Source organism: Oncorhynchus gorbuscha, linkage group LG10, assembly GCF_021184085.1.
Source record: "Oncorhynchus gorbuscha isolate QuinsamMale2020 ecotype Even-year linkage group LG10, OgorEven_v1.0, whole genome shotgun sequence".
NCBI classification, from domain to species: Eukaryota; Metazoa; Chordata; class Actinopteri; order Salmoniformes; family Salmonidae; genus Oncorhynchus; species Oncorhynchus gorbuscha.
Window position 1 is genome coordinate 35,464,925 of NC_060182.1, and position 12,637 is coordinate 35,477,561.

Genomic DNA, 12,637 nt, shown 5'->3' on the forward strand with positions numbered 1-12,637 from the left:
GTGACTGTTGACGTGTGCAGAGTGTCCCTGGTTCACGCCCAGGTCGGGTCGAGGGGATGGGCGTAAAGTCTATACTGTTACACGCGCATCCAACCTGGAAGCCAGCCGCACCAACGTGTCGGAGGAAACACTGTACACCTAGCGACCTGGTCAGCGCGCAATGCGCTCGGCCTGCCACAGGAGTCGCTAGTGCGCGATGAGACAAGGATATCCCTACTGGACAAACCCTCCCTAACCCGGCCGACGCTAGGCCAATTGTGTATCGCCCCATGGACCTCCCGGTCGCGGCCGGCTGGTGGCACAGCTAGCTTTTTTAGGCTGGGTTTCTGTACAGCACTTTGAGATATCAGTTGATGTACGAAGGGCTATATAAAAAGATTTGATTTGATTTTGATTTGTTTGGTTATAGAGAATCCCACTACCCCTTCACTCACCTCCAGGAAGTCTACAGCGATGGGGTCATCTTTGAGCAGCTGGCCGAACAGCGCCACCCACTGGCAAATCAACTTCACTATCTTCTGCTTGGTGTTGAGGGCATAGGCTGCCTTCTCCAGATCTGAGCCCTCAGAAGGCTCAGCATGGTAGGTGCACTCAGGGATAAGGAAGAGAACCAACACACCTGAACAACAACTTAACACAGCTATTCTAGACCTAGACCACAGTCTGAGCTGCTTTCGACATGAAAGACACTAGTCTGTCTCTTCAGCTGGAGAAGCTGGATGCTTTGGTTGAATTATGTTCATTTGTTTTATTTATTTAATTTAATAACATTTAAACGTTTAACTTGTTTTTCGGGTACACAGATTCAAAATACTCCCACAAATGTTGGGTATGTGATCCTCTTAGAGACTAAGTGTAAGTAAATAGAAATAGACACAGCTTAGGACATCATCATCATCACACAACCACTACCACCACCGTCATCATCATCATCACCACCATCATCATAATCATCAAAGGATATTGGTGTTGCAGGGCCGGGCAAAGCTGGCTGGAGGGCATGAAGACCCTGTGGGTTAGCAGGAAGTCGCTCACACAGGGATCTGTGGGCACAGACAGAACAACACATAACTCACTAACAAGGACTAATGGCACTCTGTGTCCCTCCACTTTGTGTCCCATCCACTTCCTCCCTGAAAAACACAGGCGCAATGAGTCATCTGATGGCCTTTAGTGAGCGGATATAAAATAAATTTCCAGGAATGTGCCTGGCCTGATTCTGCCTGTTCTTTTCTGTCTTTGTTGGCTGTTTCATATGAGTGACCAAAACAAACCGTTCCCATGAAACCAGAAACGATCTTTAAAGTTTGGCTGAGGATTCAGATGTGAAGCTACTGTATGGTCATCCTGGTACAGTATAGTGTGTTTTGTATTTGTATTTGTATTTATTATTATGGATCCCCACTCTTCCTGGGGTCCGGCAATTTTAAGGGATTTATACAATTTCAAAAGCACTACAATACATTCATTACAGAATTAACAACACACTGAGTGTGTGCCATCAGGCCCATACTCCACTACCACACACCTACAACACAGAATCCATGTGCAAGTGTGTATAGTATGTTATCATGTGTGTGTATGCATGTGTCTGTGCCTATGTTTGTGTTTGTGTTACTTCACAGTCCCCGCTGTTCCATAAGGTGTATTTTTATCTGCTTTTTAAATCTGATTCTACTGCTTGCATCAGTCACCTTATGTGGAATAGAGTTTCATGTAGTCATGGCTCTATGTAGTACTGTGAGCCTCTCATAGTCTGTTCTGAACTTGGGGACTGTGAACAGACCTCTGGTGGCATGTCTTGTGGGGTATGCATGGGTGTTCGAGCTGTGTGCTAGTATTTTAAACAGACAGCTCGGTACCTTCAGCTTGTCAACACCTCTTACGAAAGCAATGATGATGATTATGATGATAATGATGATGTCAATCTCTCTTCCACTTTGAGCTATGAGAGATTGACATGCATGTCATTAATGTTAGCTGTCGGTGTACTTTTAAGGGCCAGCCGTGCAGCCCTGTTCTCAGCCAACTGCAATTTTCCCACGTACATATTTGTGGCACCTGGCCATACTACTTAACAGTAGTCCAGGTGTGACAAAACCAGGGCCTGTAGGACCTCCCTTGTTGATAGTGTTGTTAAGAAGGCAGAGCAGCGCTTTATTATGGACACACTTCTCCCCATCTTAGCTACTGTTGTATCAATATGTTTTGACAGTTTTATAATCCAGGGTAACTCCAAGCAGTTTAGTCACCTCAACTTGCTCAATTTCCACATGATTCATTATGAGATGTAATTGAGGTTTAGGGTTTAGTGAATGATTTGTCCCAAATTCAATGCTTTTAGTTTTGGAAATATCTATGACTAACTTATTCCTTGCTACCCATTCCGAAACTAACTGCAGCTCTTTGTTAAGTGTTGCAGTCATTTGAGTCGCTGTAGTAGCTGACGTGTATAGTGTTGCGTCATCTGCACACATAGAAACACTGGCCTTACTCAAAGCCAGTGGCATGTTGTTAGTAAAGATTTTTTTTAAAGCAAGGGGCCTAAACAGCTACCCTGGAGAATTCCTGCTTCTACCTAGATTGTTTTAAAAGAGGAACCCCTGTTCTTTGAACATAAAACAGTGGGAATATGTCAGTGGTCCGGCGACATAGAGGGGTCCAGCCACTACAGTAGAGAAACGTTTGGACCCATACAAGGCAAGCCATACAGGTTACCTACCTATAGCATCACTGCCATTAGTATCCAGCTTCACTGTCTCAAGCAGGTGTTCTAGGATCTTCTCTGGAGTTCCAGCCATCACTGTATACCTGAGTGTGTAGGGGAGGGGGAGGGAGAGGGAGAGGAGGAAGTAACAGAGGGAGAGGGAGTGTCAGTATGTGTGTAGTGTGGAAAGAGCCACAGGTGGACACAATGGTTAACAGTATAAAGAGGCAGCCATTTGAGCATCACATTGATTAAACTCAACGTTTGCTAAAACACTTGAAGTGAGATAACAAAGCACAGTCTATTCAACTGAACAGGGTTCAGGTCTATTTCTGTGTTGAATCAACAATAGGCAGGCAACTAACTGCCACAATTAACAACACTGTTAACTAAAACAGTGCTTGTTTCTTGCACATTTAATATTCTACAGTAAACATCTGTGTTTTACATGACATTGGTCTAAAAATGCCTTGGAGGAGTGTGTTCATTTAGGTCTTGATTAATGTATAAGTGCTTCTTTGACTGGTTGTTGTTATACAGTATAATATATGAAAGGTGGGAGTGTCTTACTTGCTGCTGTTTCCTGCCCCTCCAGGATTGGTTGACTCAGCCTTCTCCAGCACCAGCACAGCTTTACCATGTTCCTCCAGACGCATGGTGTTAGCTTCCACATCCTGAAACACAATGTAAACATACAGTCATGCACACACTTTACATGCAGTTCCCACTATAAATGGTATACATGGATACATACACCTTTTAGCATATGCAATAGGCATATTTGAATCATTGGTGTGTATTCATGGATGCCAAGGGAAGCCAGGCTTCCCAAAATATTTGACACATTTTTACATTTTATTTATAAAATAATATATCCTTTGTCTCTCTGTGTTTTCAGAATTTTGAGTCAATTCGCAAGTAGCTGAATCTCACAGGAGAAATCTTCAGAGCGAAAGAAACAGCGTCCCTCTGTCTCAGTATGTGTAGCACACGTATCTGATGCTGCATTTTGCCGCTGTAGCATTTGATTGATCAATGCCAGCAAGCATTTTGCCTGTCTTGATAAAATAAAATAAAAAAAATAAAAAAAGAATGAGCCAATCAGTGTTGAGCTGAGCTCAACTGTGGGTTGTCCTGGTGCAGCAAAACGCTCCCCCAAGGGAGGCCAGTTTTGGATTTGGCTTCACACCAATCAAATCACATTCTAAGGATAATCTAATTGCCAGAAAACATGTCTGTTTCTGGTCTACTTGTGTTGATGTCCTGCAGTAGCTAGCTTGGTAAATCGTCCCTTTCCTAAGCCATGCATGGAGATGGGGATTTGGATTTGTGGTTTTGTCTTAATTCTCTGGACAAGCCTATGATTATGATGGCGATTCTGATCTTACCAAAAATTAACATTTTGTGCCACTGGCCAGAGATGATTGAAGTTCAATATATAGTCTAGTAGTCTCACGTTAACTAGCTGGCTAACTTAGCTGGTTCATTGTTAACCATACGAGGAAGTTAGGCTAGCAAGCAATTTCGCTAGGTAGCCTATGAAAACAAAAAGCTAAAAGCGTACTCTTCAAGTAGGGTGAGTCAACTTTTTTGTTTTACTTGCTTGCACACGCACACACACACACACACACACACACACACACACACACACACACACACACACACACACACACACACACACACACACACACACACACACACACACACACACACACACACACACACACACACACACACACACACACACACACACACACACACACACACACAGAAATCAGTGCCATGGACAGCCACATGATATTTAGCAACATTGGTTGGACTAAATAGTTTTTGGTATTTTTAAGTTTGCTTTCAGTGTATTAAACTAAGCATATATAGCCTTGTTGATTTGATGATGTTTATTTTTTTTACATGCAATATTTGCTTTGTGGACTTCACCGGACAGATGTTGCTCTCGGGTTTTGTGAGGAAACAAACTGTCATGTTTGTCATTTATTGTCATGTCTTGTCCCTGTGCTCCCCATGCTATTCGTTTCCCTCTGCTGGTCTTGTTTGGTTCTATCCCTCTCTCTCCCCCTCCCTCTCTCACTCTCTCGCTCTCTCTTCCCTCTGTCGTTCCGTTCCTGCTCCCAGCTGTTCCTATTCCCCTAATCATCATTTAGTCTTCCCACACCTGTTCCCGATCCTTTCCCCTGATTAGACTCCCTATTTATTCCTTTGTGATCCGTTCCTGTTCCGTCGGTTCCTTGTTTTGTATTCCATGCTGTGATTGCGTTTCGCCCTGTCCTGTCGTGTTTTTTTACACTGCCGTCGAGATCCAAGGAGCCATGCTCGGCAGACACGAGCAGGAATCTGCTGCTCGCCATGCCGTGGAGAACCTGGCCGCTCAGGTTTCCGACCTTCTGGACAGTTCCAGAGACGTCTCGTGCCACCTGTTACTCCCTGGCCTGCCGAGCCTCCTGAACCCAGGGTTAATAACCCACCTTGCTACTCCGGGCAGCCCACTGAGTGCCGCTCCTTTCTCACGCAGTGTGAGATGTGTTCTCTCTCCAACCCCACACATACTAGAGAGAGAGCTCGGGTTGCTTTCGTCATTTCACTCCTTACTGGCCGGGCTCGAGAATGGGGCACAGCTATCTGGGAGGCAAGGGCTGATTGCTCTAACAGATTCCAGAACTTTAAAGAGGAGATGAGTCGGGTTTTTGACCGTTCAGTTTTTTTGGTGAGGAGGCTTCAGGGCCCTGGCTTCCTTATGCCAAGGTGAACGGTCCATAACGGATTATTCCATTGAGTTTCGCACTCTTGCTGCCTCTAGTGAGTGGAACGAGCCGGCGCTGCTCGCTCGTTTTCTGGAGGGACTCCACGCAGTGGTTAAGGATGAGATTCTCTCCCGGGAGGTTCCTTCAGATGTGGACTCCTTGATTGCTCTCGCCATCCGCATAGAACGACGGGTAGATCTTCGTCACCGGGCTCGTGGAAGAGAGCTCGCATCAACGGTGTTTCCCTGCTCCGCATCGCAACCATCTCCCTCTGGCTTTGAGACTGAGCCCATGCAGCTGGGAGGGATTCGCATCTCGAATAAGGAGAGGGAACAGAGGATCACCAACCGCCTGTGCCTCTATTGCGGAGTTGCTGGACATTTTGTTATTTCATGTCCAGTAAGAGGCCAGAGCCCATCAGTAAGCGGAGGGCTACTGGTGAGCGCTACTACTCAGGTCCCTTCATCTAGATCTTGTACTACTATGTCGGTCCATCTACGCTGGACCGGTTCGGGTGCTACATGCAGTGCTTTGATTGACTCTGGGGCTGAGGGTTGTTTCATGGACGAAGCATGGGCTCGGAAACATAACATTCCTTTCAGACCGTTAGACAGGCCTACGCCCATGTTTGCCTTAGATGGTAGTCATCTTCCCAGTATCAAATTTGAGACACTACCTTTAACTCTCACAGTATCTGGTAACCACAGTGAGACTATGTCTTTTTTGATTTTCCGTTCACCGTTTACACCTGTTGTTTTGGGTCACCCCTGGCTTGTATGTCATAATCCTTCTATTAATTGGTCTAGTAATTCTATCCTATCCTGGAACGTTTCTTGTCATGTGAAGTGTTTAATGTCTGCCATCCCTCCCGTTTCTTCTCTCCCTACTTCTCAGGAGGAACCTGGCGATTTGACAGGAGTGCCGGAGGAATATCATGATCTGCGCACGGTCTTCAGTCGGTCCCGAGCCAACTCCCTTCCTCCTCACCGGTCGTATGATTGTAGTATTGATCTCCTTCCAGGGACCACGCCTCCTCGAGGTAGAATACTCTCTGTCGGCTGAACGTAAGGCTCTCGAGGATTATTTGTCTGTGTCTCTTGACGCTCGGTACCATAGTGCCTTCTTCTTCTCCGGCCGGGGCGGGGTTCTTTTTGTTAAGAAGAAGGACGGTACTCTGCGCCCCTGCGTGGTATCGAGGGCTGAATGACATAACGGTTAAGAATCGTTATCCGCTTCCCCTTATGTCATCAGCCTTCGAGATTCTGCAGGGAGCCAGGTGCTTTACTAAGTTGGACCTTGTAACGCTTACCATCTCGTGCGCATCAGAGATCAGTGGAAAACGGCGTTTAACACTCCGTTAGGGCATTTTGAGTACCGGGTTCTGCCGTTCGGTCTCGCCAATGCGCCAGCTGTTTTTCAGGCATTAGTTAATGATGTTCTGAGAGACATGCTGAACATTTTTGTTTTTGTCTATCTTGACGATATCCTGATTTTTCTTACTCGAGATTCATGTTCAGCACGTTCGACGTGTTCTACAGCGCCTTTTAGAGAATTGTCTCTACGTAAAGGCTGAGAAGTGCTCTTTTCATGTCTCCTCCGTTACCTTTCTCGGTTCCGTTATTTCCGCTGAAGGCATTCAGATGGATTCCGCAAGGTCCAAGCTGTCAGTGATTGGCCCGTTCCAAGGTTTGATTGCAGCGCTTTTAGGTTTCGCTAATTTCTATCGGCGTTTCATTCGTAATTTCGGTCAAGTTGCTGCCCCTCTCACAGCTCTTACTTCTGTCAAGACGTGTTTTAAGTGGTCCGGTTCCGCCCAGGGAGCTTTTGATCTTCTAAAAGAACGTTTTACGTCCGCTCCTATCCTCGTTACTCCTGACGTCACTAGACAATTTATTGTCGAGGTTAAGATAGGCGTGGGAGCCATTCTATCCCAGCGCTTCCAGTCTGACGATAAGGTTCATCCTTGCGCTTATTTTTCTCATCGCCTGTCGCCATCTGAGCGCAACTATGATGTGGGTAACCGTGAACTGATGCCATCCGCTTAGCCCTAGGCGAATGGGACAGTGGTTGTTCCTTTGTCGTTTGGACAGACCATAAGAACCTGAACATCCGTTCTGAAACGACTTAAGTCAAGCTCGTTGGGCGTTGTTTTTCGCTCGTTTCGAGTTTGTGATTTCTTACCGTCCGGGTAGCAAGAACACAAGCCTGATGCCTTATCCCGTCTGTTTAGTTCTTCTGTGGCTTCTACTGATCTCGAGGGGATTCTTCCTTATGGGCGTGTTGTCGGGTTGACAGTCTGGGGAATTGAAAGACAGGCCGGGAGGCAAAGCACTCACGCACACTGCGTCGCGCGCGCTTGTCCTAGTAACCTTTTCGTTCCTTTTCCCACTCGTCTGGCTGTTCTTCAGTGGGTTGCCAAGTTAGCTGGTCATCCCGGTGTTCGAGGCACTTTGCGTCTATTCGCCAGCGCTTTTGGTGGCCGACTCAGGAGCGTGACACGCGATTTTCGTGGCTGCGTAATCAGACTGTCCAAGAGAAAAGTCTGGTAATTTTTTTCTGCTTCTGCTCCTGGTCTTGCTGGGTCTCAGTCTGTTCCTGCCATCGCATCTCTCCTGTTCTTGTCCCTGCCCTTGCTGTGTCTCAGTCTGTCCCTAGTTCTCATTTTTTTTTTAGAGTAGTACCCTAGTTTCCCTTTTTATCGTTTTTCGTTACGGTCCTGAGGAGAGGAGTTGGGTTCTTTCTCGGGACGTGCTGGACCGTTTGATCTATGATTTCCTCCGTTGCCGCCAGTGTTCCTCCTCGAGAGCGCCAGGAGGCGCTCGGTGAGTGGGGGGTACTGTCATGTTTGTCATTTATTGTCATGTCTTGTCCCTGTGCTCCCCATGCTATTCGTTTCCCTCTGCTGGTCTTGTTTGGTTCTATCCTCTCTCTCCCCCTCCCTCTCTCACTCTCTCGCTCTCTCTTTCCTCTGTCGTTCCGTTCCTGCTCCCAGCTGTTCCTATTCCCCTAATCATCATTTAGTCTTCCCACACCTGTTCCCGATCCTTTCCCCTGATTAGACTCCTATTTATTCCTTTGTGATCCGTTCCTGTTCCTTGGTTCCTTGTTTTGTATTCCATGCTGTGATTGCGTTTCGCCCTGTCCTGTCGTGTTTTTGCAGTGAAGAATCACCCTGTCCTGTCGTGTTTTGTGCCTTCTTCAGACGCTGCGTGTGAGCAGGTGTCTCAGTTGACTACGGCCTGCGCCTACCCAGGACCTGCAGTCTGTGGCCGCTTCTCCAGTTGTTTTCCCCTCTACTAATCTAGAGGATTTCAGTTATTCGGTTTTGAACATTAATAAACTCTGTTTCTGTTAAGTCGCGTTTGGGTCCTCCTTCACCTGCATGACACAAACGTATGTGTAGTTGAATTTATTCCACCACTGTGTGACTGTTGTCTTCTTGTTGTCACTGTCTTATTGTATATCACGGTGGTGTATGAACTAATGGGTATAGAGCAAACAATGCAATTATCACAACATAGGTTGTAGAATGACCTTTTTTACTGGCTTGGCTTCCCCAGTGATTTTACCCATACGCCCCTATTGATTTGAATAGAGTATGTACTGTACACAAAAGCAGGTTGTGATCAAAGAGAATGTGTATCTACTTTACATACAGTACACACACATCAGTATGAATACGATATGCACCCATCTTCAGTTTGTAACCAAACTTACCTTGAGGATGCGTATGAAGTCCTGTTTGTCGACTCGTAGGAAGTGGCAGTTGTCCTCTCTCAGGATGATGGTGGCTGCTCTGGGAGCATCGTTCACCAGGGCCAGCTGCCCAAAGTCTTCTCCCTCATGTAACGTCGTAACCAGGCCCTGCATCACACACACACACACACACACACACACACACACACACACACACACACACACACACACACACACACACACACACACACACACACACACACACACACACACACACACACACACACACACACACACACACACACACACACACACACACACACACACACACACACTATAACTATGTAAGTGTGACCAAAAGGCTCCTTAACAACTTCTACCCCTAAGCCATAAGACTACTGAACAGTTAATGAAATGGCTACCTGGACAAATTTACATTGACCCCCTCAATGATTTATTTCTTTATTGTTTTGCACAAACTCTCTTGCACTGGCTCTAAGTGCACATGTACTAGACTCTACCCACACACTCACACATACTACATTGACACTCCAACACACAGACTGCATACGCTCACACGCACAAAACACATGCATGAATATTGACGCCACACACACTCACAAATAGAGACACTTTCACACTTAAAATACCCTGCTGGTACTCTGTTTATTATATATCCTGAAGTCACTTTTACCCCACCCACATGTACATACTGTATTACCTGAAGTACCTCGTACCTCTGCACATTGAATCAGTACTGGTACTCCTTGTATACAGCCTCATTACTATTTTTATTGTGTTACTATTTCCTATTTTATTTAGAAAATATTTGTCTTACGTTTGAACTCTGCACTGTTGAGAATGGGCTCGTAAGTAAGCATTTCACCTGTTGCATTTGGCGCATGTGACCAACAATTTGATTAACTTGATTTGATTGAATACAATTGTGAATACAATTCAAATTCTCTATATCCAAACTATAGTGTGTATCCTAAAGAATTGTACACAATTAAGATAAATGGGGTAAAGACCTTACCTTTCCATGTGTGATGACATTGACAGAGCCCTTCCAGATGATGTACCAGGAAGTGCCTTTGTCTCCCTGACTGAACACTGAGAAACACAAAGAGACCGAGATTTAGGATTCACATCAGTCTCAACAGTCAGCCAGCTCTACCAGACAAGGATGTAGGCACAGTGCTTCACAGGTAAGTTCAATAAAAACGAAAGGCCGGGAGGCAAAGTGCTGGTGATTTGTATTTTTTTCCCATGTTCACAAAGGTGCATATGGCATTTTCGGTTGACATTTCAGTGTTTCAGTCAGCTTTGCCGACAGACAGATTTCTCTGACAATCTAATGTACTGATTGTCCAAGATAAAGATTTTGAAATATTCAAGTGGGTCTTAGTAGGTTTTTACATCCGTGGCAGAAATAATTTGTTCTGCTACTGATGGACAGGTTTGTTGTATACTGCACTGAGGGGGAGGATGGTAACAGAGACAGAGTATCTCTAGCACCTGTGGTGGTGATGTGGGCCCGGTGAGGCTCTCTTTCGCTCCCTCGCCCACCAGAGTTTTAAAAAACATCACAGAGGACTTTGACACTCACAGACTGTGCCTGCCTTGGCATGGGACTCAAACATCAGCACTGCTGCCAACTCCTTACGGACCTACAGGAAGAAACAAGGAAAGGAAACGAGACAGGATTAAACAGGGAGAGGTCAGAGGGAGGGTCAGTGTAAAGCCTTAGCGCTACAGGACATACAGTAGGGCTGCTTCCTCCTCTTGGACCCAGATTTAACCTATTCCTGGACTAAAAATAATTTCAAATCACTTTCAAAACTCGATTGAGCATTGCTTTTGCAGACCAGGATTGACTTTATCTGGGTCTGGGAAAACCGCTCATCGTGTGCAGATTTTCTAATCCACTGGAGGCTCAATTCACGTTCTAAGAACTGGGCCCCATATTCAATTCCCTTTCTAAGAACTGGGCCCCATATTCAATTCCCTTTCTAAGAACTGGGCCATATTCAATTCCCTTTGGAAGAACTTCACCCATATTCAATTCCCTTTCTAAGAACTGGGCCCCATATTAAATTCCCTTTCTAAGAACTGGGCCCATATTCAATTCCCTTTCTAAGAAATGTGCCCATATTCAATTCATTTTCTAAGAACTTCGCCCATATTCAATTCCCTTTCGAAGAACTGGGCCCCATATTCAATTCCCTTTCTAAGAACTGGGCCCATATTCAATTCCCTTTCTAAGAAATGTGCCCATATTCAATTCATTTTCTAAGAACTGGGCCCATATTCAATTCCCTTTCTAAAAACTGGGCCCCATATTCAATTCACTTTCTAAGAACTGTGCCCATATTCAATTAACTTTCTAAGAACTGTGCCCATATTCAATTCACTTTCTAAGAACTGGGCCCCATATTCAATTCCCTTTCTAAGAACTGGGCCCATATTCAATTACCTTTCTAAGAAATGTGCCCATATTCAATTCATTTTCTAAGAACTGGGCCCATATTCAATTCACTTTCTAAGAACTAGGCCCCATATTCTATTTATTTTCTAAGAACTGGGCCCATATTCAATTCACTTTCTAAGAACTGGGCCCATATTCAATTCACTTTCTAAGAACTGGGCCCATATTCAATTCACTTTCTAAGAACTGGGCCCCAATTTCAATTCACAAAGCATCTCAGAGTAGGAGTACTGATCTAGGATCAGGTCCCCCACATCCACATAATCGCATTCTTTGTGATCTATGATCTAGGCCAGGGGTATTCAACTGGGGGTCTGTGGCGGTACTGCAGGGGTTCAGCAATGTTTAAAAATAAATAAACAAATATATATAGAGAGTAAATATATATATATCAAAAGTTTGGACACACCTACTCATTCCAGGGTTTTTCTTTATTTGTACTATTTTCTACATTGTAGAATAATAGTGAAGACAGCAAAACTATGAAATAACACATATGGAATCATGTAACAACCAAAAAAGTGTTAAACAGATATATATTTTATATTTGAGATTCTTCAAAGTAGCCACCCTTTGCCTTGATGACAGCTTTGCACAATCTTGGCGTTCTCTCAACCAGCTTCATGAGGTAGTCACCTGGAATGAATTTCAATTAACAGGTGCGCCTTGTTAAAAGTTCCTTTGTGGAATTTATTTCATTCTTAATGCATTTGAGCCAATCAGCTGTGTTGTGACAAGGTAGGGTTGGTATACAGAAGATAGCCCTATTTGGCAAAAGACCAAGTCCATATTATGGCAAGAACAGCTCAAATAAGCAAAGAGAAAGAACAGTTCATCATTACTTTAAGAAATGAAGGTCAGTCAATCTGGAAAATGTCAAAAACTTTCTTCAAGTGCATTTGCAAAAACCATCAAGCGCTATGATGAAACTGCCTCTCATGAGGACCACCACAGAAAAATAAGACCCAGAGTTACCTCTGCTGATGA

At 44.8% G+C, this 12,637-nt stretch overlaps 1 protein-coding gene across 6 annotated transcripts in view; it reads right to left on the bottom strand.

Annotated features, from left to right (window-relative positions):
* Positions 1 to 12,637, bottom strand: part of rapgef3 (Rap guanine nucleotide exchange factor (GEF) 3) — a 48,425-nt gene that overhangs the window by 7,641 nt on the left and 28,147 nt on the right. For all 6 annotated transcript variants that reach the window (XM_046365859.1, XM_046365855.1, XM_046365857.1 and 3 more), the window contains 7 exons: positions 10,772 to 10,832; positions 10,199 to 10,275; positions 9,184 to 9,330; positions 3,278 to 3,381; positions 2,723 to 2,811; positions 965 to 1,043; positions 435 to 585 (listed from right to left, as the gene is read on the bottom strand). In XM_046365859.1, the coding sequence (XP_046221815.1) occupies positions 435 to 585; positions 965 to 1,043; positions 2,723 to 2,811; positions 3,278 to 3,381; positions 9,184 to 9,330; positions 10,199 to 10,275; positions 10,772 to 10,832 (708 nt within the window). The remainder of the gene's footprint in view (positions 1 to 434; positions 586 to 964; positions 1,044 to 2,722; positions 2,812 to 3,277; positions 3,382 to 9,183; positions 9,331 to 10,198; positions 10,276 to 10,771; positions 10,833 to 12,637) is intronic.